The following is a 25,713-nucleotide window of genomic DNA, read 5'->3' as shown; positions in this document are numbered from 1 at the left end:
CTAATTGAGGTTTCTGTAATGGTCTCCTACTGCTGAAAAAGAAGTTTCTTTGGTAAGACATAATAGGTGTATTTATCTGCAGGAATAAGGATAAGTTTAGATGGTAGTTAGGAATTATCTTGGTCTAGGAAAGTTGGTAATAGTAGACTCTCCTCTAAGAACCATGACTTCACTAGTAGTTGCCGTTGTGATAAAATTGTAGCTCGCATCTGGACAGATCACAAGAGGCCAATACAGTCCCACATGGAAATGTTTTATTGAGGAAGACAGAGACAGAAATGGGGAGGGGAGAAAAAGAGGAAGGGGTCAGAAAGAATCTGACTTTTATTTAAACTGTGACTTAGATGCTCCCAGGTAAAGGTCAGAGTTGAAACAAATGTATGTTGGGAATGTATGGCCATTGCCAAGGCAACAGATGTGCAGGTCTCTGTCTGTGCTGGCAGTGAAAGTGATTCCTGATACCAACAGTTACCTGGCTAGGTTTCCAGGGCCAAGCCTGCTTTCTTCCTGTAAAGCAAGCCTTGAGTTCAATCAGCCAGATGTTAGTTACGGACAAGACACAGTGATATCCTATCAACCTTGGGATATCTTGTCCTGCTGCTCACTCTTGGCGTTCATAGGGTATAACCATTGATTTTTCTGCTTGTATAACCCCTTCTGACACCATGAGAGCTAGACCTCAGGAAGAAGTTTTAAGTCAAATATAGCTCACATCTTTTGACTACTGTCCGTTGTAAATGATGTCTTCAGCAAGAGGGACTTGCCTTCAGACTCTTGAAGACAACCAAAGGCAACAAGAACATAAATTGCTTTTGGTGTCTTTTGGACTTAGTTAACCAACAATTCAAAAAGACCCCTCATTCTGGTAGGTTTTTTTTTGTTTTGTTTTGTTTGTTTTTTTTTTTTTTTTGCTAGTGTGTGATTCTTGGAGGGCCCAGTGTCAGCTCATGTGATATAAGTTCATTTAAGATATATGTGCACTATGCAATTTTTCCTAAGAATAAAATAATAGGAATTATTAGAGGATCTTTCAAACACCATTAATGACGTTTCACCCTCATTCTTCCCTCTCATGTGTAGACCTCTTTCATCCCTACCCAACAAAAGTCCCTTTTGATATTTACAGATTTACCTCTTCATGTCACCTCTATTCTGCAAATGTTTTATATGACTCCAAAAGCACAGGCCACAGAAAAGAAAGGAACAGGCGCTTTAATAAATTGCTTCTCTTGTAGTGGAAGAAAGCTATCCATCATGGCAAGCCGTTAGGTTTGCTATACCAGTTGGCTAATTGATGACATGTGGAAAATCTTACAAGACACAAGAAGGCATATCCTTAACAGTTTCATGATCCTATGAGATGAACTGAAGTAGCTTCCGATATTTGCTGCAGATACTACTAAGTCATCCTTAGTCCCTTGGTCCTAGTTTAGCCAAGTCCCTCCCTGGAATACTAGAGAATTGTGTAAGCTTTGAAATTTAAGCCAAATGACCGTCCTTTGTGGCTTCAGGGGAAACTGGGAATGGTTCTCCTTACCATAAAACCATCTTTATGACATCTTCTCACAGTTGTTAGAGAACTGAAGACTCCCACATCCTTTTCATCAGAGGCACCTCCTGCCTTGATTCCCCATTCCCATATGTGCCTCCACGGAGGTGCCTCTTCCTGTGTAGTTTTGCTTCTGGGGACTCACATTGCTCTTGATTAGGTTTGGTTTATTGTTCTTCTTCGGTGTGCCCCCATTGGTCTCCAGATGTCTTTTTATGTTGGAATCTATGGTCTAGGTAGTCCTATAACAGCAGACTTTTTCATTGGTCAGAACAATAAAAACAAATGCACTGCTATTTATAGCTGACTCTGAAAATCTCATGTTCGGTTGATCTCAGAGAAGCGGCTTCTTTGCTTGAAAAATTGGTAAATCCAAACCAGAGAGAGGGAACTGACATGCTGGTGAAACTGCTGGATAAAAGATCTATTTCTGCAATGTCCTAGACGATCATAATAAGATTAGTGTATAGGTTGGTTTTGTTTTCTTTTGTTTTGTTTTGTTGTTTTATATACAGCGTTGCATTGAAAGCTAGATATGCCATGAAATAAAATGCAGAACTCAACTGACCTCTGTATGTAATATAGATCAACTCCCACTCAAGGCAATGCAATTGTAGATGTATCTGCAAATGCAGATACATAATTTATTATCCACACTATAGTGCTTTTCTTCAGGTTTGACTAGTAGAGCCTTCTTAAGTTACGACAGAATATTCCCTATGTTACTCTGCCTTCATTATAACAGTATACTCTTTTAGTCTACCCAAAATGGATTGACCTTTGTCTTACAAGTCACCTGGGCTTTGCAAATGTGATAAATGTCGAATGTCAACTGAAAGTGAACAAAAAAGATGGCTTACCTTTATGACTTTTTCAAACTAAACCCCACCGAATATATAAACTTCTACTCCACCCCCAATGGTTCTACCTTGAAGTTTTTATACAATAGTCCAATCTGATTTTAGAATCAGATTCAGATAGGTGCGTGCTACTTGTCTCTTGCTATGAAGACATCCTGATTTGAATTCTTTCATGCTTTTCTTGTAGATGACATGGTTATTGTAGGATTGTGGTGACAAAATCTTCTTTGATATCTTTATCTTCAGTCTGTTTTTCATCAAGCAACTTCTTTTTTACATGTACTACATTATATGCACTTTGTTGGGAATTGAGAATATATGGGAGTCGTGGTTACCTGAAGAGAAAATTATTTGGAAAACTAGAGGTATAGTTTGTAAGTAAGTATCATACTGTCCACTATTACCATGCCATGAATGAATGATACCCTGGGAAAAATAAAGAGAAGTTTAGTGTGACTGGAATTGATATCCTATGTTATATAAAACTGACTAGGATAGTGTGAGATAGGAAGTGGATGCCCTATAAACCTCCTGAAAAAAGGCATCCAATCATGGACCTTGGTGAAGTTCAAGGTAAATTCTGGAAAATAATCACTTCAACAATGTGTTAAAACTTCTATTAACGCTTAGGAACACAAGTATCTAAGGTGATTTTCATGTCGGAACAATAAAAACTGAAGCTTTAGCTGGGAAATGCTCATTCTGAATCGGAATGCGTGTCCCTATGCAGAAGGAAGAGCTTTTCTGTGAGAAACATGTAGTGTCCACGTCAGCATCCCTTGAGTCTATTCATCATTTACTTTTTTTTACATCACATTCAGAGTCGTTCATGACATCCAGTATTTATTGATTAAATCTCATTTCATGTTTCATTCCAGTAAATGGCATTGGTGTCATTCCGGTGCCCTCTGCACACTTTGCCATTTGCCATCCTGCAAATCAGACTAACAAACCCTGGGCACTGTATCTGCTTGCCTTAGAGCTTGTTGTAGCTTCCAGAGTCATCTTTACTTGTGTCTGTGAGAAAGAAGAGCTATCAGAAAACTATCAGTAGTTCTTAACAAATGATTGAGGCACAATACCTAATATCTAGGAGCCTCTTTAACCCTGAAGAAGCGCCAGACTGGGGAGCATGTTCAACAGCTTTGACTTCTTCAGTGAGATGAGGAGAAGTTCCTCAGTGTTTTCTGACACTTTCTCTTCCCTGTCTTGCATCTATCCATCATCGCTGTTTACAGATCATGTTACATAAGCTTCTTGCAGTTCAGTATTTAGAACTGGCTTTGGTTGTAACATCAACACTGTTTTCAACCAAACTCCTTATTCATTAGTTTTTCTTTCATTATCTTTTTTTTTAGATTGGGATTTGAATTTATGCTGTATATGGGGTCATGTGCCTGCTGTTATTAACCTTGGTAACCTCAACACAACTGCATCTCAGAGCAATTAAGAACACGAGCATTGAATATGCAAGAGTAATTTTATATACTTATGAATTTGTTTACTCTACATACTGATCACAGGCCTCCCCTCTTCTCCTCCCCAACTCACCTTCACATATCCTTCCCCTAATTATCCACTTCCCTTCTTCTTAGAGAGGGGAAGCCCCACCCCATAGGTACCAAACCACTCTGGTATATTAAGTCTCAGCAGGATTACATGCATACTCCCCCACTATGGCCAGACAAGTAACCCCAGCTAGGGGAAGAGGATTCAGAGGCAGGCAACAGAGTCAGAGACAGTCCCCACTCCAATTGTTAGGGAACCCACCATTTAGAAAAAGCTGCACAACTGGTACAAATGTAGAGGACCTAGGTCCGGCCCATGCAAGCTCTTTGGTTGGTGCTTTAGTCTCTGTGAGACCCCCATGGGCCCAGGTTAATTGACTCCATAGGTCTTCTTATGGTGTCCTTGCTGTTAAGGTTTAAATCTCAGCCTATGCCGAGACAGAACACACCAAGCCAACGCGGTTCCTCATGGAGAGGTTTAATGACCGAAGAAGAGTAGAAAAAGGGAGGAACAAAGGAAACCAGCCATGGGCATGTAGAGGGAGGAGGGATGGGGAAAGAAGGGACAGTGACGGAGAGGAAGAGAGCAGAGAAGCAAGAGCAAGAGAGGGAGGAGAAGGCAAGTAACCCCTTATATAGTGAGGCACAGCTGACTGTTGCTAGGCAACTGGGGCGGAGCATATCTGGCTGTTCCCAGTTAGCTGTGGGGGTGGAGCTTAGACAGAATACCAACATTCCCCCATCTTGGTTTAATTAAAAAGAAAATGTAGAGGCGATGGTGGAGCAGGAATAGGGTTGTCGTCTGTTTCCTTGTTGTCCAGGGTCTGTGGAACCATCTGAAGATATGTCAGAGGGAACAGGTCTAATAGAAGTGTCTATGTCTGTGAGAGGAGATCAGAACATCTGAAGGTCGTTTCCTTGGAGCTGTCCCAACTGTAGTAAGCTCCTGGACCTGACAAGATTCTGCAATACACACATATATTTATTAGAGGCAGAGAATAAAATTAAGTGTATTTGGGAGAAAAGAAAACATTTTTCAGATGTCCATTTGAAATCCAGAGGAATCTTACCCTTTGGAATAGGTAGTAAGTGGGAACTTTAAACAGATGTACTTATCTGGGTGGAGTCCATGAGAGGTAGGTCTGAGTGGGTTTCCTGTAGCTTATAAGTGAACATTCTTTAAGATCTGCAGAGCAAGGGAGTGGCACAAGTGGTCACATAGCTGGGACACTGGTGCACACAGCTGAGGCACTGTGCATCAGTGGTGGTGTGAGCATGCTGGATCAAAGTCCTGGACAGAAAGAGAGAGCTCACTTGTATGAGGGTCTTAGGGGTCGCACGCACGTGGGATAGAAGGTCTCACAGACAAAAGTTCCTGCATAACAGGGCCAGACCTGCTTTTCACGGGCATGAAGCAAGAGCTACAGCAATAAGGAAAGGGGGAGGGGGAGGCCTGGGGATGGGGCCAGACAGAGATATAGTTTTCCGTTTAGTGTAAATTAGACCAAAACATCTCAGGAAATGGGGACAGGCGGTGAAGACTGATAGACCCATGAGTGAAAATAGGTATTTATTGCCCCTACCAGTGCTGGGGCTACATTTAGAAACAGTGCTCCTTAGCCAGAGAGCAGTTTATGTAGGCCCCAACTGGCAATAAACTGTCTCAAAAAGAAAGGGAGGAAAAATCTCACCCAAGGGGAAAGGTTCTAGAACGAGGGTCAGTGAAAGGATACATCCTCAGGGTCAGCACAGGTAGCTCCAAATTCAAGAACACTCCCCTGAGACCATGTGTACACCATGGAAAGTCAAGCTCTCAAGTAAAGAAAGGGCACAGAAGTTGAGTAGGTACCACTCACCAACACGTGCTTGAAGAGGGCACTCTCCTTGGTGGGCAGCTGTAAGGAGGACCTCATAGCGATGGGGAGGCCTGCTGCTGCTGCTGCTGCTGCTGCTGCTGCTGCTGCTGCTGCTGCTGCTGCTGCTGCTGCTGCTGCTGCTGCTGGTCGGATGTTGTGGTTGGTGTGGCAGAGGCAGCGTCTGCAATTGAATTTGGGGCCCATCAGCAGGAAGCTCAGCAGCGATCTCCCAGTGTGCCGCCCATGGCAAGTGATCACAACTGCATCCCGGGTCCAGGGTGGACTGCGGGTGATGTGGCAGGAGCACCCTCCCCACCTAGGCAACTGCTCGCCCTGGGTCCCGGGAGTGGGAAAGGCCTATCCTCCGCCCCGAGATCATCGGAGCCAGGGCAGCAGGGTGCTGAGGCAACAGGCCTTGTGGGCACGGGAAATAAAAATCCTCACATGGGGCACCAATGTTAGGGTTTAAATCTCGGCCCCTTGCCTGGACAGAACATACCAAGCCCACATGGTTCCACATGGAGAGGTTTAATGACAGGAGAAGAATAGAAGAAGGGAGGAACAAAGGAGGCCGGCCATGGGCATAAGGAGAGAAGGGGAGGATGGGGAAAGAAGGGGCAGGGACAGAAGGGAAGAGAGCAGAGAAGCAAGAGCAAGAGACAGACGGAGGAGGGGCCAAGCAGCCCCTTATATAGTCAGGCACAGCTGACTGTTGCTAGGCAACTGTGGAGCGTGGAGCATATCTGGCTGTTCCCAGGTAGCTATGGGGGTGGAGCTTAGACAGAATACCAACACTTGCCCTCTCTACCACATTCTCCCCACACCTGATCCCCACACCAATCCCCTCCCCACCCAGTTCCATTCACTTCTGATGTTTATTTTATTTTCCCTCCTGAGTGAGATTCAGGCATCCTCCCTCGGGCCTTCCTTGTCACTTAGCTTTTCTGGGGTCTGTGGATTGTAGCATGGTTATTCTGTACGTTATGACTAATATCCACGTATAAGTATGTACATACCATGTGTGTGTTTCTGAATCTGAGTTATCTCACTCGGGATATTTATATCCATAGTCTGTGAATAACCCACTATTGTAACAAAAGCTTTGTGATTTCATAATACTTAATAATATATATGTGCACCCATTTCCAAAGAGTGTTACCCTGCTGATACAAAGAACTATAGTATAGCTACAAGTGGGTAGTTCCTAAAAGTTCTCTGATGCCCAGAGATAGAAGACATCTTAAATTTCACACATCCACTTGGTTTCTTGGATACTTGCTATATTACTTATTTTCCTGTTAATCTAAACAAAAACATCTGAGGCTAAATTTCTTTCCCTGGGGGAGATATATGATCTACCCTTGCACTCAATGTCCCAACAATAAACTAAGACATGATTACACCAAAGTTGGCTCTGAGGAATCAATTTATTGGGTTTCCCTACAAAGCCTTGGTGAGGAGTTATTCACTGGGCTCCCCTCCTCGGACCTGTAAGTCCTGAAAAGCATTACCCAACACCAATGAGGGATTTCCTATAGCTATCTGTATATACTCCATTCATTCTTAGGCCTTATAGGGTCCTAGTATGTAGATACTCAACTGAGGATCTTCTGTCTTATTCAACCCTTTGACGAAGAGGTGTACATTATCAACACATGCAGCTGGGATATTTTGCAAAGGAGTGAACAGCTGAACCCTGCAAGATGGTGTGTTTTTTACTTGATGAGAGTCACTAATTACATACCCCACCCCTTCCCCTAGCTCTTACATTCGTCCATACATGCACACACTATCACAATAGCTCCTGGTCCTTGGAAGGCGTGACATGCCTTTCAATTTTTCCTCCATCTTTATAATATGATGGTTGGTGGTCATGTATGTATTTCTCTTACTAGAAAACATAAGTGAGGTAAAGAACAAAATGTATGAGTCTTATCTAAATGGATATGGATGGTAGAAACAGCTTGTAATTGTACCCACAAACGTGGGCAAACATTTTAGCTAGTATGTCATTGAGCCAATCAAGGGTAGTTGTTTTCCACTAGAGCTTATGACTTCTTGGGTCACAGTTTCATCTAATTTCCTTGTACTAGATGTGAAGCAAGCCTTATGCTTAATCAGAAAGCTGATTCTATCCACAACCATTTCTACCTCTATTGCACATCATGCCTGGTGTTTCCATCAGGAAACATACCAACCGACAGCTAAGTAGAACTCTCCTGCTTAATTCTTCTTGGTATCCTTAGTAATAACTTCTGGAACCATAGGAGCTAGCTCAAAGGGAGAGGATGCTATCAGTCCAGTCATCACTTTGATTCTCTAAAACTAGCAGCCAAAGTGTGCATCGTTTGAAGAAATAGGGTCTTACCATTCAATTCTGGAAGACAACTGGCAACTGCAGCAATAACCTTTTTTTAGGAGCCTCTAGGGTCTCAATGGGTAACCCACTCCTAGCACTGAGGATCCCAATTATCCACCTATGGCTTCTAGGACCGTCTGGTTTTACCTTCTTGTGCTCCTTAACATTTACAAGCACAGGCTATTGCAAACATTTCCCCATCACCTTAGTGGGTATCACTTCTGTTTTACCCAACCCAAAAGCTCCTCATATTCCCTAGCAACACCTGGCATTTGCACCCTTCATCAACTGATTCTCTGCTCTGGTTTTTCAGGTACAGTCACATGTCCCTTAAATGAGTCTCCAAATCTGTGAAACACTCAGAGGCCAGTGTTATGTTCTCCATATGCCACAAAACCTTTATGGAGAGAGGATGAACAGAAGAATGATGCAAAATCCAGAGCCACTATCCCATCGTGAGTAAGTGGGGCTGTAAGATAATCTTGGAAAACACTTTGAAAACCTGTTGCTATCTGTTCCAACCAAGTGTTCAGTGATTAAGAAAGTTACTACTAACGAGTAATGAAAGCCAAATATAAGCAAAATATAACACAGCTTGACAAGGTTCTACTCGTTACTATTGATCATTTCTTCCAAGAATCCATTTTGGGTAATAAGGGAAAGTTTAGTCATTTCTTCACAGTCCACAGTCATCCTCTCTGAGCCATTCCACTCCCATAACCTGGAGCTCTTCCATGGAGCCTCCTTGCACTCCCCCTCTCCTCCTGGGCCTCTTGGGACTGCCCTCACTGCTCAGGCCTGCTCAGGGCCAATAAGAATGAGGTCCCTCCTTCTTTTTGCACCTCCTTCTCAGTCGGATTTTCTGGATCAGAGATGCTCTAGGTAGGCACTGTGGCTATAGTTGCAGCCTTGGCCTCTCCAACTACCACATTTGTCTGCTGGGAAATGCCTTCGAAGGGCAAATCATCTCCATTCCTAGGTGCATTTTTGAGAAAGAAAGATATACTGTGCATTTTGGAGGAATTATCGCCTAATCCTGTAGCAGTCTTAATCTACTGTACTTGTATTTTATTATTATTATTATTTATTACAATTGTTGTTGTTATTATTATCATTGTTGTTGTTATTATTATCATTATTGCTGTTATTATTAATCATTGAAACCTTCTTTTATCAGTCCTAGGGTCTTAAAGCCTTCTAGAAGTCCATTAGCACAGAACCCGGCTTCTTGGGCAGTTTTTTTTTTCTGAGAAATTTTATCTCAATACAAATCTTGCCACGTGTGCCTTCAAGTAACCCAGACAGATTTCTGCTACTGCGTGCTCTCTTTCTCCCTCTTTCCTCCCCCTCCCCCTCCCCTTTCTCCTTCTCCCCTTCCTTATTCTCCTCCTCTCCCAGATAGCTCTCCCACTTTACAGCCTCTCTTTCCATGCTGTCACTCACATCCCCCAAACCCTTTCTTCCTTCATAAGATCCTGCTCCACCAAAGGGCTCAGGCAGGCTGCTGAGGCTCCATGCCAGCCTCAGGGCCTCACTGAATCTAGTTTTTCTCTAAATCTCTGGTGAAGACTCTCCTGTCAGGCCTGTGTACTGGGCATTAAATATTACTTTCCCCCTACCTACTTTTCCTAGCACCCTGTTCTTTCTCTATTGTCCTCCAGTCCCTGGCACTCATAGGAACCTTAGTTATGTATCTTACATACTCTTCAGAGGCAGAGAGGACTATCCAAGGACAGGGGACAGCAGGGAGAAAGATTGCAGGTGTAAGAGTGGAATTGCATCAAGTGAGGTAACCCTGTCACAAAAAAACACACATGGTATGCACTCACTGATAAGTGGATATTAATCCAAAAGCTCGAATTACCCAAGATACAATCCACAGACCTCATGAAGCTCAAGAAGAAGGACGACCAAAGAGAGGATGCTTCAGTCCTCCTTAAAGAGGAGAACAAAAATATTCATAGGAGAGGATATGGAGACAAAGTTTGGAGCAAAGACTAAAGGAATGGCCATTCAGAGCCTGCTCCACCTAGGGATCCAGCCCATATGCATACAGCCACCAAACCCAGACAATATTGCTGATGCCAAGAAGCACATGCTGAGAGGAGCCTGATATAGCTGCCTCCTGAGAGTCTCTGCCAGAGCCGGACAAATACAGAGACAGACTCTTGCAGCCAACCATTGAACTGAGAATGGGGTCCTTATTGGAGGAGTTAGAGAAAGGATTGAAAGAGCTGAAGGGGTTTGCAACACCATAAGAACAACAATACCAAACAACCAGAGCTCCCAGGAAATGGACCACCTTCAAAAGAGTACACATGGACAGACAAATCCATCGCTCCAGCCGCATATGTAGGAGAGATGTCCTTCTGGAGCACCAATAGGAGGAGAAGCCCTTGGACCTGCCAAAGCTGGACACCCCCAGTATATGGGAATGTCGGGGCTGGGAGGCAGAAAGGGGTGACTGGTTGGGTGGGGAACACCCTCATAGAAGAAGGGAGAGGTGGGGATGGGATTGGGTGTTTATGGACAGGAAACCAAGAAAGGGGATAACATTTGAAATGTAAATTTTAAAAAAATCCAGTTTAAAAAAAAAGAGAGAAAGGGATAGAAAGCTGGCCTTTTTGGTATTGGTGTGGGATTTAGTGGGTAAATTGGACAACAGAGGTGGAGAAATGGGTATTTACCTGTTTTCGTTGTTGTTGTTGTTGTTGTTGTTTTAAGCCAGGGGATCAAGATGGGAGGTGGGGGTGGGAGGGACCCATACTAGACCTCTACAGGTGCTTCACTGGGCTGGCACCTCTGCCCTGATGTGTCACCCACAGTGCTTTGTTTTTAAATCATTTTATTCATTTACATTTCAAATGATCCCCCTTCCAAGTTACCCTTCCACAAACCCCCATCCCGTCCTCCCTCTCCCCCCCCTTTTCCTCTATGAGGATGCTCTTCCACCCACTCACCCACCCCCACCTCACCGCTCTAGCATCCCCCTACACTGGTGCATCTAGCCTCCTCAGGACCAAGGGCCTCCCCTCCCATTGATATCCGATAAGGCCATCCTCTCCTACATATGTGTCTAGAGCCAGAAATCCCTCCTTATAGACTCTTTGGTTGATAGTTTAGACTCTGGGAGGTCTCAGGGCTTTTCATGTCTTCTCTAGATCTCCTGCCATTCTCAAAGCAAGAGGCAGGCTCCACCCATCAAACAGGCCACTCAACACCTAGAAGAAGAGTGACATCCTAGGATTTCTGCCACTGACAGCTCCTACCTCAGTGGCTGTACCTTAGCTCTATTTCTCACTGGTCTCTGCACTGCCCATACCCTTGTTGCTAACGTTACCAGCCCAGTAGGGACAGGCCATCCCTTCAAAACTCAGCAAACACCATGAAACAATGTACCTTCTTGTCTCATTTCCAATGTCAGGAGTGCCATTGCTCTTACCAAAGTCATCCTTAATTATGGTGGATCTTACCAAGTACTCTGAGTGGTACTAAAATCCCTTCCCTGGGAGACAGGAAAAGCAACATATACCCCTTCTTCCACGAGCCCAATAACAAACTAGGTATAATTCCAACAAAGTTCATTCTGAGAAGCCATGAGCTTATTGGGCTTCTCTAGATAATGTCAGTGAGGAATTACAGTGATGCGAACACTCCTGCCCCAACCAGATGCACCTAAAACAATGTGCCCAACAACAAGGAAGGTGTCGCCATAGCTGCATTGATGGAGCCTCCTTCCTTGTCTTCTGTGACGTATGTATACCCCACTGCCACAGGTCGTGCTGACATATGTATGCCCCACTGCCACAGGTCATGCTGACGTATGTATACCCCACTGCCACAGGCTGTGCTGACGTATGTATGCCCCACCACCACAGGTCGTGCTCACTGCTGTAACTCAATGCAGGAGTGCAGGCGAGCCTTCAGACTCACACTGCCACTCTGTCATTGGTCCTTCTTGTTCTGAGGCTTCTAGCATCTTGGACTGAGCAGCTGAAGGATTCTCTGCATCTCCAGAATTGTACTTAGCCATTATTGGATTATCTCATCCTTATCTGTATGAACTAATTTTATATATCATATATGTGTATATGTATACAAAGGTTATATGTCTATAAAACTATATATACTAATGTTATATGTCTCTATAACTATGTATATGTCTATATAAACCAATGTTGTATGTCACCAACACCTCTCTCTCTCTCTCTCTCTCTCTCTCTCTCTCTCTCTCCCCCCCCCCCAAGAGGAGACACACTGGAGCCTGATATGTTGCTAGTGTTAGGGATGTCACCAGCATCTGTCTCTCAGCTGAGGCCATGCTGTCACAGCTTCCAGAAGAAACACCTGCCACACTTCCAGATGGTGGAGGGCAAGTGAAAGGACTGGCTCGTTCCCTTTGGCCTTTCGATGAAGGTGCTTACTAATCTTTCTTTTTTTTTTTTTTTTTTTTTTTGGTTCTTTTTTTCGGAGCTGGGGACCGAACCCAGGGCCTTGCGCTTCCTAGGTAAGCACTCCTCTAACCACTGAGCTAAATCCCCAGCCCTACTAATCTTTCAAAACAGAGGAATATTCATTGCCAATCACTTCCCAGAAGCCTCATGTCTTAGCATCATTGCATTATGCGTTCTTTTAAGACAAAAACATTTATAATATGACATGTGGGCTTGCTCTCTAGGTAGTCTACATGAGACCAGTGTACTAGCAGATAGAGTTGGTTCGGTTCAGTATCTTTTAGAAACATCACTGAAGGATGGTAACAAAGAAATCTCCCCAGTAGGCAGAAGTTCTAAAAGACTAGCCAGCTTAGCAGCTTGCTCGGAAGAAGAAATTGTCATGTGTGTAACTGTATCTCAATAAAGATATGGGAAAATGATCACAGATTGAAAGGGAATTTTGGCAGGTTATAAGGAATAATTCGATTGTTTTTCCTTTTTCACTATTTGAAGGGCAGACTCATAGGAGCAGGGTATGTTGGAGGTTTCAGAGTAGAGCCCAGTATCTGGTCTAAGCTGAGTCTTTGCTGCTACATCTTCCAGAAGAAACAATTTCAGATGGCAGAGATCTGGTAGATCATATTCACTTCAAATCAATAGGTGTCTTCGAGTGTCACAAAATATGAATGTATGTCTGTTCCAAAGGAAGGTTGACCAAAGGGTGACCTCGGCAAAGTAGGCATTTAGGAATCAAGTGAAGTAGATGCCCTGTGCTGCACATATTGATTGGAACATGATTTCAAATGGCACGACACCCCTTGTAAAATAGTCTGGCATTCACATCTTGCGTAAAGTGGTGCTTACTCTTCATATCCCCACAGACATGAGCATCCTCTACGGGCTGTTACCGCACCTGTGCCGGGTTTCCATGTTGCCTGAGGCAGATGGAAATCTGCACATGCATGTACATAAATTCCACAAGTTTGGCAGAAACAATATGGATGAAAAGCAATACTCTCGAGAACCCTTTGTGATCTCACTGTACACATAGTTATTAATTATTCAGTAACTACTGGTTCCTTTTTAAAGATGCCACATTCATTCATAAATTGTTTCTGAGAAGTATTCCTCAGCTGGAGGAATGCAAATTTTCTATGCTAAAGGTAAAGTTTTCACAATTGCTATATTACACTGAAGGTATGACTTTTTACATGTCATACATAACATTTCTGTTTTTAGGTTTCGTGTGTGTGTGAGCATGTGTATGTGTGTGAGTGTGAGAGTGTGTGAGTGTGAGAGTATGTGTGTGAGTGTGGGTGACTGTGTGAGAGAGTCGTGTGCATGTATGTGTAGGAGTGATGAATGCATCTGTGTCTGTGTGCATTTGTGTATGTGAACATGGCAAATATGTAAACTAACATGCACATAGAAGTCTGAGTATTACCTCAGGTGTCTGTCCTTTCCTTCCCCTTGGTTTGAGACAGATTCTGTGTGTGTGTGTGTAGTGTGTGTGTGTGTGTGTGTGTGTGTGTGTGTGTGTGTGTATGTATTGTTTTGTAGCCTTAGCACACAGTAGGCTAGCTGATCTTCAGGCCTCTGGGTAGTGTGTCTTTGCCTCCCATCTGAGTGAAGGAGCGCTGAGATTAAAGACGAGAAAAATCAACCACATCTGCTTTTTCTGGGTCCCAGGGAATGAAGTCAGCTTCTCAGGCTTGCTTGCCAACTGCTTTTATGCGGGAAGCCATCTTCCTGCTTACCTAGTTGTAACTTCTTAAAATATAAACTTTACTAGAGGTTTGTGTTTGGGGGATTTTAGCACCTGTGATTTTAATCTTTTGGGGTAGTGAGAGATCAGTGGGCACCAGCATGACCATTTTGGAATACTCTATCTTCCCTCAGCTGACACCAAAACTGGGCCCCTGACATTGCACCACTTTCTGGGGGCGATTAGCTAGCTGCTGCGTGATGACGTGTAGCTCATTGCACCACAGAAGGAAGTGCTCTGTTCTTTCTAGAATAAATACTTCATATGAGTAGAAGTTTATTTTTCCTATAAATAAAGCTTTGCCACAAGGATAATGCACTGATTCATAAACCTAGCACTACCATTTTAGTCCACAAAACATTGTGTCTAAGTAGAGAACTAGCTTCATGGAAAAAAGAAATGTGCAAAGGCCCAGTGCGTTCTCTCTCTCTCTCTCTCTCTCTCTCTCTCTCTCTCTCTCCCTCTCCCTCTCCCTCTCCCTCTCCCTCTCCCTCTCCCTCTCCCTCTCCCCCTCTCCCTCTCCCTCTCCCTCTCCCTCTCCCTCTTTCTGTGTTGTCCAGTATCTTGAAACACCCAACTCTTTGGAACAGTGAAATGGCATTTTAAGGTTTTTCACAGTATTGGTAAGTTAGCAACACCTCACCAGACTGCAGAAATGTTCTCGAGAAGGTTGCGTATCCTCTGAGTTAATGCCTCATACATGGTACTTGTTCTCCCATTGTAGAATTTGTGGAAGCAGGGCTTGAAAGGTAGGGATGGGAATAGTGCCACTCCCTATTAGCCCCTATACATACACTGCAGAAAACATTGCTTTCTTTTTCAATGTCCTTATGCTTACCTGGACTTGGTCTATAGGGAGGAGGGATACTTCTAATAATAAACATAGATATGATTCCATTGACCTGGAAATTGTGAGCATGGCATGGGCATTTTGGAATACCCCTACTGGTGGTTCTACCAGCAAGGGAGGAAGTTACTACTGTGTCTAGGGTGACTGACACTGGCTACCAAGGTTGCAATCGGACTAGTGCTGCACAGTAGCAGTACAGCAGGCTGTCTGGAATTAGCACTTCCCTGAGGGTATGGTATTATAACAATACCCTGTGATTGAAGTCAGTGGAAAATTCCAACAACTCAATCCAGACCCTTCAGGAATGAAGAACTGAGTCATCCAATCAGGTCACAACACAACCGCCAGCTGAGCTGCTTGTTCAAGGCAACAAGAACACAGACTGAGTAGCAGAGGAAGGGAGTTTCAAATGCCAGCTAGAGCCATGGGGCTATTTCCTTTGGTGTTCCTTCCTTGTGACTTTATGCATGGGTCATATAAGAAAACAGTACCTTAGCTTTCATATTCCTGTCATTGTCTCGTGCAGTCTAAGATGTATTGAATCATGTGATAGCATTTAAGTTGTTTGCTTTTTATCATAGTATTCATGGTATGGAGTATTAACTGTGAGAGTCAACGTTCTCAACCAAAGACTTTGTATTCTTTTCTAGAAAAGGGATTAGTAAATTCTCAGATGGGTGCAGTGTCATTGTTTTATGTTTGGTATGGTTTAGTATGCAGACATGGGCACAAAAGGTAAAGATAAATGAGCCTGTGACAGTTAACTATATGCAGTGACTTCACTAGGCAATAGAATCCCACAGGTCTAGGGGGAGTGCATTTTTATGCCTGGTGTGGTGTGTCTATTTATTTTTGTCATGCTTCAAAACTTCATGGAAATAGTAACTCTTCATCTACAGACACTGGCAACCATCAGCCTCAGTCACCACACAAGTCAGTGTGTCACTGGTCTCTTTATGCAGATTCGAGTCTACCTGTTGCTTGATCTGTTGATCTAGTGATCTGGCTATTCCCATGCACACACATATATACTGATTCTGTGTTAGAGATCCACTGCTCACCACATTTCAAAATTATCACTGAATTGCTTAGAGTTAAAATAGTTCTTTGAGATTTTGTAGAATAATAATAGTATACTTGAATTTGAGGAGGATTTGGATTTTTCTTCTGGAATTTAAATTTTCAGCCTTTACTCATACACACCTGTGCACTTGGACACATAAGTGCCAGCCCTCCGCATGCACACAAGAAAATGCACTCATATACATAAACACCCACCACACAAACACACACACAAGAAATACAGAGATGTGGTTTATACCAAAATTATATTTTTTATCAATAGAACATCAGGACTCAGTCAAGTTATTTAATTCGGTGGATTTAAAATAACTATTTAAACTTTGCTTGCAGAATGCTTGCTGTATGCCACAGGTCACTTTAGATACTGACTGAGTAATCACATGAAAAGAAACTGAGAGAGTTTTCTTCTTACCAGAAAAAGACATATATGAAACTAGATGTTAATCATGCATGTGAAGAATAAAATGCCAAGTAATGTGATAACATGTGCACTAAATTTTAAAATACTACTTTTACTAAAGAGAAAACACATTTCTCACTAAATAATGAATGACATTTAATTAGCACATCAACCATTTCATAAATTAGTATCTTCAATATAACTCTGAATATGCATGTGAACATACATATACATTATACATACAACAACATGCATAGGTTGAATGAATGGTTAAATGAAAAATGTATACACATCCTACACAATTTTAAACTATTTAAACAAGTAGTTGCTTTCAGAATTTAACTATTTGTAAAAGTCAAGGAAAAAAAAGCTTACTATTTTTACTGGCAATACTTGAAGACACCACCAGATGGTGATGTTTCCCCTAAAAGCACCATACCCTTCCTGTCTAAAAAGTTTTAACTCACATTCTAAGGTTCCGGCAAGATGGCAGAGGAGGGCGTGGCAAGAATGTGATTGCCAGAGGATAGGGCAGAGTGCTGTGAGACACTGCCTCCTGGTCTTGGCATGGCAATTCCAATTAGGAACAGTTACACTTACAGCCTCTGTGGTTACCTGCGCAAGATCTGCACAAGATTAGGCCTGTCAGCCATCTGCTATGTAAAGGGGAAGGCCTCATGAAGCCCCACCCGGCCTTGAGGAATTAGGGGCAGTTAATGGTCACTGAGAGGAGGAAGTGACATTTCTTCTGGGATGTAGTCATTGATACTTTGTCTATACTCCAGTAAATAACCCCACAACCACGCTCATGAAAACAACCGTAATTAAACCCAGTGGGTCAATAACAACAACATCGACGATAATGATAATAATAATACATCTAAGAAAGAGGCATTGCTGCGAGGAGAGTTTCAGAGATAGAAGGAGAGGGAGAGATTAAGCGAGAGCAATGAGGAGCAGACATGTTCAAAATTCATCATATACTAATATGATGTTGTCAAATAAAAATTTGAACATTGTAATTACTCATTCAAAATTTAATGCTGTAGTGGTCTAAGGGTTGTAGCATTTAGGGCAATTCAAGCTGCTCTGAGATGAGTGGTCTATCTCCTTCTGATAAACAGCTTTGATAGCCTTTGCAAGCTTGGGATTGTCCTTTACTTCGTGTCAGACTTGTGAGCTTTTTCTTCTGGGGAGCTATTAGCCTTCGGTGTCTGTGTAGTGTTGAACGTATTGTTATATGTATGAGAAAATTGCTTGAAAGCACCTTATTCCCCGAAACACTGTTTCTGTAACCTGCTAGACAGCGCCTGAGAATGTTTAGTCTGAGTGAATTATCCAGGTACTCTACACAACGTTCCATAGTTTTGAGACTCTATTGTGCTCGCAGGAACAGGTATACTTCTCAGTGTCTTATGACTCCAGTAAGACAGAACAGTGTCTGGTTCCTCCAGGTTCCTCTTTATTCAACTTCAAGTGATGCAGAGGAGGACCCTCCATAGGTCTCTGGGCTCTCTAGGCTCTTTGTCTCTCCTCAGCTACATTGTTTTCTCTCAGCTCCATTTCCATAAAGGAACAGGTGTCCTCTTTCCAGAAACGCATTTACCTTTTGCTGTGTTAGGATTTGGAAATTATGTCAAAACACTCACCTGGAATAAAAAGTTCTACTCATTTATTTTTCCATCTCTCCAGGATCATTGCCCTCTGGTGTTTCAGGTCTAAGATGTTATGAACTGTAACTTCATATATTTTACGGTTTTCATAAAATATGGTTCTACCCATAGGAGAAAAAGATATTTCTTTCACTTCAACCAAAGAGCTTTTGATATATTCTCTGGTATTGTCTCTGATACTCACTTAGAATTTATTTGATTATTATTAAATACAAAAAATTAGGTATCCAAATATAACTCTTCCTTGTCTGTATTCAGTTTTTTTATTGATTAGTCTATGTGGCAATAAAAATAAGTACATTGACAGAATAAACAGTCATGCCATGATAAAGCCTTTTCTACAGGGCTATGTTATATTAGTGGGAGGGGACAGGGTAACACACCAACTGTGGGAGAAGAAGCCCAAGCCAAGCTGAAGGTGCTACATTGTTATAAGCCCACGAAGGCTGCAGTCGCCTTGAGTGTTCAGTTTAGGGAGTAAGATTCCTGAGCTCTGACAGAATGGCTTAGATATAACTTAAGACTCAAAGAGTGCTGTTTTGGAGGCCTGCTCCCCAGCATGGTGATGTTAGTGAGTTCTGGAACTTCTAAAATGTGAGGACTACAGAAAGGAAGCGGGTCAGTCATGGTGGATATTTCCCTTGGAAAGAATTAATAAAGTTCTTGTGAAACTCTGAGGGTCTGCATCTGCCTTATGGCTTCCAGTTTGTGGGGCTTGCTTTGTGACCCCTTCAACATACAGCCATTTTCCTTTTCATTCCTTCAGGATAGCATGGCACGCTCAAGATAGCCCTCACCAGACATCTAACTAAATGGTCATGCAACACTGGATGCTCAGATTCTGGAAATGAGTTAAAATAACCTGTTTTCACCTTGTTACAGTGATATAAAACAACTAACAATCTTAATTCAAAATTTTAGTAAGTTTGCAAATGGAAACCAACTGTAATGGACATTATACTCTAGTTGAGAATTACAAGTCTACAGAGCAGTGGATCTTTGCATGGGATTGATGCACTCACTTATTTATACCATGTCGTAAATGTATCTATGTGTTTACGGAGCTTGGTATTTGAATAATTTTTGTTTAAATCAAATGAATAAACATTAGGATAGCAAGACTCCTTGGAGAACTTAAGTCTTTCATGATTTCTAACTTTTTATCTAGTCTTGAAAAAAAATCATAAAAGCATATTCTCATTAGCACAAAGTTTTGTCCATATTAACGTATCTGTGACCATCTAAAGTGTTTTCATGGGCCATCTAAGGTTTTCAGACATCTCGGTTTTTATAGACTGACACTACTAACAGGAAACTCAAATTCTTATCCAAAATCCTAAAGCCAGCTATTGGTACTAGTTTTGCTGTTCTTATAATAGACTAAGCCTGTTAACATGCAATGATTTCCACATCGTCTGTTATACTATGCTTTTTTTTACATAAATGATTATTCCTTCTCCAAAAAATAAAAAGTGGTTGAACTACAATGTACAACCCTAAATGAACTGACTACTGGGAGCTGTGACACGTGCATGAATACATCTGTGCACCTGAGTATTCACACACACAGTTCCTCAGAGCCAGTGTAGGCTCAAAAGAACAGAAAGTCTCTCTCCCTCCATCCTTCCTCCTTTCTCTACCTTTCTTCTCTCCACTCTTCTCTGCTACACTGATCTACTGCTACTCTTCTGTTTCCACTGATCTCTTTCATGCTTTCAAAGGGTGAGGTCTGCCCTAGAGCCAGGAAGGTTTATTTGCTTGGGAACCTACAGTGTTAAGTCTGTGTTACTCCCTAGGGGGATGGCTGATGTGCAGCTAGGAACATCTGTTTCTGAATGCCTGTTTGAGCAGTGGATAGCACCACAAAAGGTGTTAAAGTTAACGTGAATCTTCCCTGTCATACTGCAGTGGAGGGCTTACATGTTAATCCAGGTGAATTTAACACAGTGTTTAATGCTCATCAAAGAACTAGTGATTCATGTCTCTCAAAGTGAGACCTAGGAAAATAATCTCTCTCTCTCTCTCTCTCTCTCTCTCTCTCTCTCTCTCTCTCTCTCTCTCTCTCCCCTGTCTCTCTCCCTTCCTCCCTCCCTCCCTCCCTCTCTTCTTCCGTCCCATCTTTCCCTCTGTCTCTCTCTTCACCCACCTTTCCCTTCCTTCTTCCTTTACCGGACTACTGATTGGTTATAGGTCAAAAAAGTAGATTTTAGAGGCACTGTGCCATAGGCCTTTAAATGATGGCTTTGAAAAACTCTAGAATACCCTACTAATGTTGCAACCCTTTCCTATAGTCCCTTTGATATACTGGGATGATCCTCAAACATAGAATTATGTTGTTGCTCCTTCATAACTGTAATGTTGCTGCTTTTATAAATCATAATGTAAATATGGGAAGCAATGCCAAAAGGGACCAATGCCCACAAGTTGAGAACAGCTGCACTAGAGTATGCCACAGATGTGCTTGTTGGGGTTCAGTAAGTTTTGATGAGCACCACAGAAAGCAGCTCAGAGTTGAAAATACATTTTTGTAGGTTCTAACCCCAGGATACAAAACTCAGGAAGACAGTCTAGTTTAGAGAAGGGAAGGGATTTTTTTTCTAATACAGCAAACTTTAGAAATTATCTCTGGCACACTGTACTGAGATTAAAACATACAAATGCAAAAAAAAACATACAAATGCACATGTGCACCTACGTGTACACACACACAATTCCCAAGAGCAACTTTGAAAGTGAGACCTAGAAACAGAAAGCCTCTCTCTTCCTCCTCTTCCTCTTCCTCTTCTTCCTCCTCTTCCTCCTCTTCTTCCTCTTCTTCCTCATCTTCCTCCTCTTCCTCTTCCTCCTCGTTCACCACCGCTTCCTCCTCTTTCTCCTTCTTTCTTCTTCTTCTTCTCCTTCTTTGCTCCTTTCTTTCCCTCTTCTCTGCTACATAGAGAGGCTTGCCGTGATGACCTCTTTACTGTCTTTTGAAAGGTGAGGTGAACCCTAGAACCTTGAAGGCTACACTCATTCACCTCGTCACTTCTTTTGGTTCCTTTAAGCCATTGACATGGTTCTATTTGGTTGGCTGAGAGTTTCCCAGTTTACCATATTGATTTGTTTAAGTTTATCTTTCCAGCCGTGAATTAAGCCATCAAATAAATGTGTCTTAATATTTAACTCGAACCATTAAAAGTTAATAGGCAAGTGAGACTAGTGTAACTGGTTGTGAAAATAGGGTGGAAAGGCCACGGGCACAGCAAATGTTGTGGGCATGCAGATCTTTCCCATTCAGAATTTCTTCAAGGCCACTGAGAAACAGATTCCTGAAAGCTTCAGTCTCTGAACACTCTTGTAAGACCTCATCTAAAGAAATCCAGAAATCCTATGACACACGCAGCTGTGTGCTCCCTGTTCCAAAGCTGAGAATGACGTGACCTGGAACAGCTTATATTCTCTGTATTTTTAGGACTGTACTGAGTCTTAACAGCATGAGGTCTACTCCTTTTAGTCAGAGCTGTGTAGTTTCAACTTGTCTCAGAACCCAGCTTTTTGCAGTTGAGAAGGCATGTCATGCTTGGTATTATCAATCTCTGGCATTAGATTCTTGCCAAATATCTGTTATGTTCTTGGTCACCCTGATCCTCTAGATTTTCTTACTCATGTAACTCAAGTAGGGTGATATCTTTTTTATCTCCTGTTAGACTACAGGTTCTTTGAAGACAATGCATTACTCATCTCCGTCCTACCCAGAGCAATGTTCTTCAAATCCTTGCATGCAGAAGAGCAATACAAGCTTACTTGGAAGGTTTGTTAAGTCACAGATGGCAGGATGTCATCATCTAAGAGGCTGTCATTCCATTGACCTGGGTAACATCTGAAACCGGCCTTTCTATGTCACTCTTGACTGAAAATCAGAAACTACAGAGAGGTAACTGTACCCTAGAGCTGTGATCCATTGTGGTATAAGATCCATAGGTTCCCATTGATATCTGAGACTTTTTAATAATACAGTCTCTATTACGGTCAATTGAATTTCACAAATACTATAAACTATCCATAGGCTTACTTTAAATCAATGTATTGTTCTAATAATATTGTAAAAGTACAATATAAAATAACTTTAAAGCAATGATTAGTGGAATAGTGTTGAAACATGTAGATGTTCGAGCATCCCTTTCCTGTAAGACAGATTTTGGTCATTAGTGTGATCATCTTGAGTGTCAGCAACGCAACTGTCTTTTATGGCCACATTTGCAAGTGTGGTGTCCTATTTATACAATAATGAACTATTGTTGACAAAGTACCAAATCTAACAAAAGACTCGTTTCCTCAAAGTGTGTAGAAGCTGCCATTAAAAAGTGTAAGAAGTTACTTTGTGTTTGTTTGTAAAATTGAGTTAACTTTTAGGCTTATACAGCTGGCTGGCTCTCTTTCATTGGTTGTTGTTGCTAACACCTTCCTTACTAAGCAGCCTAGATTGCCCTTGAATTTACTCTGCTGCTAAAGTGTCTTAAGTTTGAAATCCTCCTGCCTTATCCACCCCACTGTTGGGATTTCTGCTTATCACCAACTAGCTTAGGCATATGCAAACAGATTTTTTTTCCACTCATATAAATATCAAGTAGGACCTGAGACATCTCCACATATGAGACCATCTAACACATAGTAGGGAGTTCATGATTCTAGATCCTTAACTGTTATATACCATGAATAGACCCATTGTACCAATCAAAATGTTCTACAATTCTTGTAATTTCTTTTTTTTTCTTTAACTTCATAGATATTTTGTTAGAATGTATGTCTGTATGCTACATGCATTTCTTTTGTCCACCAAGGCCAGAAGAGGGTGTGAGATTCCTTGGAACTGGAGTTAGAGAGGGTTGTGAGCCACCATGCTGGTTCTGAGGATTGAACCAGAGTCCTCTGAAAGAGCAGTCAGTCCTTTTAACTACCCAGACACGTCTCTAGCCCTACTTCAATTTCAAAGGGCAGACTACAGGTAGAATATCAAACCCAGTGCCAGAGTTAGATAACTATGTTTTGTTTTGTTTTGCTTTCAATTGAGCAGAAATTCTCTGAGTAGTCATTGGTTACTTACCATTTTCTTTCTTAGATATTGAACTTACTATTTTTTTCTTTAAGCTCAGTGATGGTTATGCCCCCCCAACACACACACACACACACACACACACACACACACACACACACACACACACTTTTCTCTGTATTGTTTACTTTTATTTAAAATGCATTTGGCCACCTCCCCTGTTCATCTACATCATGATTCTAACTTGTATGTAAATTGTCTGAAAGTGAGGAGTGGCCTTGAGCTCACATTCAGGTGGGGTGGGAAAATGGCATAAATCCAGATGCATTCAGGTGTGGTGTACCTGGGTGACAGGATGCCCTGGCTTGCCTTGGACTGTTCTGGTTTACACCTCTAGCTCTGGGGTAAATGTAAATGATTACATCCATTCTCAAAATCTTAGATGTTAAGAAGTGATACAAGAGTAGTAGACTGTAAGCTGAGTATGTTCATTGCTAACCATCTCTCTGTGTGAAATGAATCCCTCTGCTCTTCCTCACAGCCTTGTTACTTTCTCTTAGTTTCTCTGTTTCTAGTTTTTATGATAATTCCCTTTATTTAACTCTTTATCGTATTGTTGTGAGAACTTCATATAGAGTACACTATCTACATTATTCCTATGCCTCCTTCTTCCTGCTCTAACTCCTCCCTCACCTCATTCAACTCCTTCTCAAGGTCATGATCTCACCTTCTTTAATTATTATTGTCACATATACACACAATCTGCTGAGTCCATTTTGTGTTGCTCACGTGTACATGTGTTCAGGGCTGACCTTTGGGATAAATAACCCATCTGGGAGCCCATCTCATTCCATACTACCCCAGAACACATTTTTCAGGAATATCATTGCTAAGCTAAGAGTCACTGAGAAAAGCGGAGAGCTGTAGAGTTCTTTTTGCCCAAAGCTGGGAGAATGGCAAGACAACAGTGATTGATGGCAGATTAGCCGACATATAGTCGTATATGTTCAAATGCAATCTGACTTCAGAAGGAAATTAGAACCCATTCTTGACCATTTGACAAGTTCTGTATTAAGCTTGCTGACTAAAACTTGTTTTTATGATATATATATATATATATATATATATATATATATATATATATATAAAACTAAATGTCTTAATTTGTCTTCTAAAATTTCTTCTACCTGTCCCTGTGTGTTGAAACTTCAAGTTCCCTTCACCTTCTCCTCTCTTCTTTGAGACATGGTCATTACCCTTGTCTGACATTAACTAGCTAGTATGAGAGTTGCAGTTTAATACCGTGTGACCATCTCAGTGTTAATGGATATGAACAAAAACAAACAATGAAGAAATCAAAAACAAGGGGAAGCAACCACTTTGGTTGGAATATAGTCACTTAATGGTGATCTTGGGTCACTGTCATTTTCTATTAACTTTTTTCTCTCAAAGCAATCTTCTTAGGTAAGATGAAAATGATATAACATGAATAAGAATGTAGCACAGAGTACATACTTATCAGAAATATCAATACATTTTTCCATATTAAGTGAATTCTCTGGGTCCAAATTTTAGGACACACCTGCTTAAACAGAACACAGTTATTTCTTTTTCTTAATTGATTATTTTATTTATTTTTATTTCAAATGCTATCCCCCTTTCTGATTTCCGCTCTGAAAACCCTCTATCCATTCCCCCTGTTTCTATGAGGGTGCTCCCACACCCACCCACCCACACCCACCTCACTGCTCAAGTATTCCCCTAGGTTGGGGCTTCAAACCTCCACAGGACCAAGGGCCTCCCTCCTATTTCTGCCACACAAGGCAATCCTCTGCTTTACATGTAGCTGGATCCATGGGTTCCTCAATGTGTACTCTTTGGTTGGTGGCTTAGTCCTTGGGGGCTCTGAATGGTCTGGTTGGTTGATATTGTTGTTCTTCCTATGGAGTTTGGTTGCAAACCCCTTCAGCTCATTCAGTCCTTCCCCTAACCCCTAACATTGGGATTCCCTATGTTCAACTTGATGGTTGACTACAAGCATCTGTATCGGTCAGGCTCTGGAAGAGCCTCTTAGGAGATAGCTATGTTAGGTTCCTGTCAGCAAGCATTTCTTGGTATCAGCATTGGTGTTTGCATATGGTATGGGTCCCCAGGTGTAGTTTCTGGATGGCCTCTTTTTTTTTCAGTCTCTGCTCCACTCTTTGTCCCTGCATTTCTTTTAGAGAGGAGCAATTCTGGGTTAATATTTTTGAAATAGATGGGTGGTCCTGATCACTCAACTGAGGACCATGCCTAACCTCTGGATATGGTCTCTAAAATGTTCTCTCTCCCCATTGTTGGGT

The 25,713-nt window shown here is 42.0% G+C and overlaps 1 protein-coding gene across 3 annotated transcripts; it reads right to left on the bottom strand.

The window, feature by feature from the left end:
- Positions 1-4,379: 4,379 nt before the first annotated feature.
- On the bottom strand, positions 4,380-6,480 carry LOC134486449 (dachshund homolog 1-like). 3 transcript variants are annotated; one of them, XR_010065396.1, is made up of 4 exons: positions 6,273-6,480; positions 5,774-5,954; positions 5,030-5,103; positions 4,380-4,880 (listed from the first exon to the last, which is right to left on the bottom strand). XR_010065396.1 is itself a non-coding variant. In XM_063285315.1 (3 exons), exons 1-3 carry the CDS (start codon positions 6,291-6,293, stop codon positions 5,030-5,032), a joined length of 276 nt encoding a protein of 91 aa, XP_063141385.1. In that variant the 5' UTR covers positions 6,294-6,465; the 3' UTR covers positions 4,380-5,029. The 3 variants fall into 3 exon arrangements, 1 of the variants encoding a protein (XP_063141385.1); XR_010065395.1 differs by having other exon boundaries at positions 4,380-5,208; positions 6,273-6,465; XM_063285315.1 differs by having other exon boundaries at positions 4,380-5,103; positions 6,273-6,465.
- Positions 6,481-25,713: the final 19,233 nt, after the last annotated feature.

This window comes from Rattus norvegicus, chromosome 3, assembly GCF_036323735.1.
Source record: "Rattus norvegicus strain BN/NHsdMcwi chromosome 3, GRCr8, whole genome shotgun sequence".
NCBI classification, from domain to species: domain Eukaryota; kingdom Metazoa; phylum Chordata; class Mammalia; order Rodentia; family Muridae; genus Rattus; species Rattus norvegicus.
The sequence above is the reverse complement of the archived record's forward strand: the minus strand, read 5'-3'. Positions and strand labels throughout refer to the sequence as shown.

Bases quoted from the DNA above. Each gene is read 5' to 3' on its own strand.
- LOC134486449 (XM_063285315.1), bottom strand. From the start codon at position 6,293: ATGTGGAACCATGTGGGCTTG. The intron at 5,955-6,272 runs GTATGTTCTGTC...ATTCAATTGCAG, and splicing joins TGTGGAACCATGTGGGCTTG to ACGCTGCCTCTGCCACACCA. The intron at 5,104-5,773 runs GTGAGTGGTACC...CTTGCTCTGCAG, and splicing joins CCCTCTTCAAGCACGTGTTG to ATCTTAAAGAATGTTCACTT.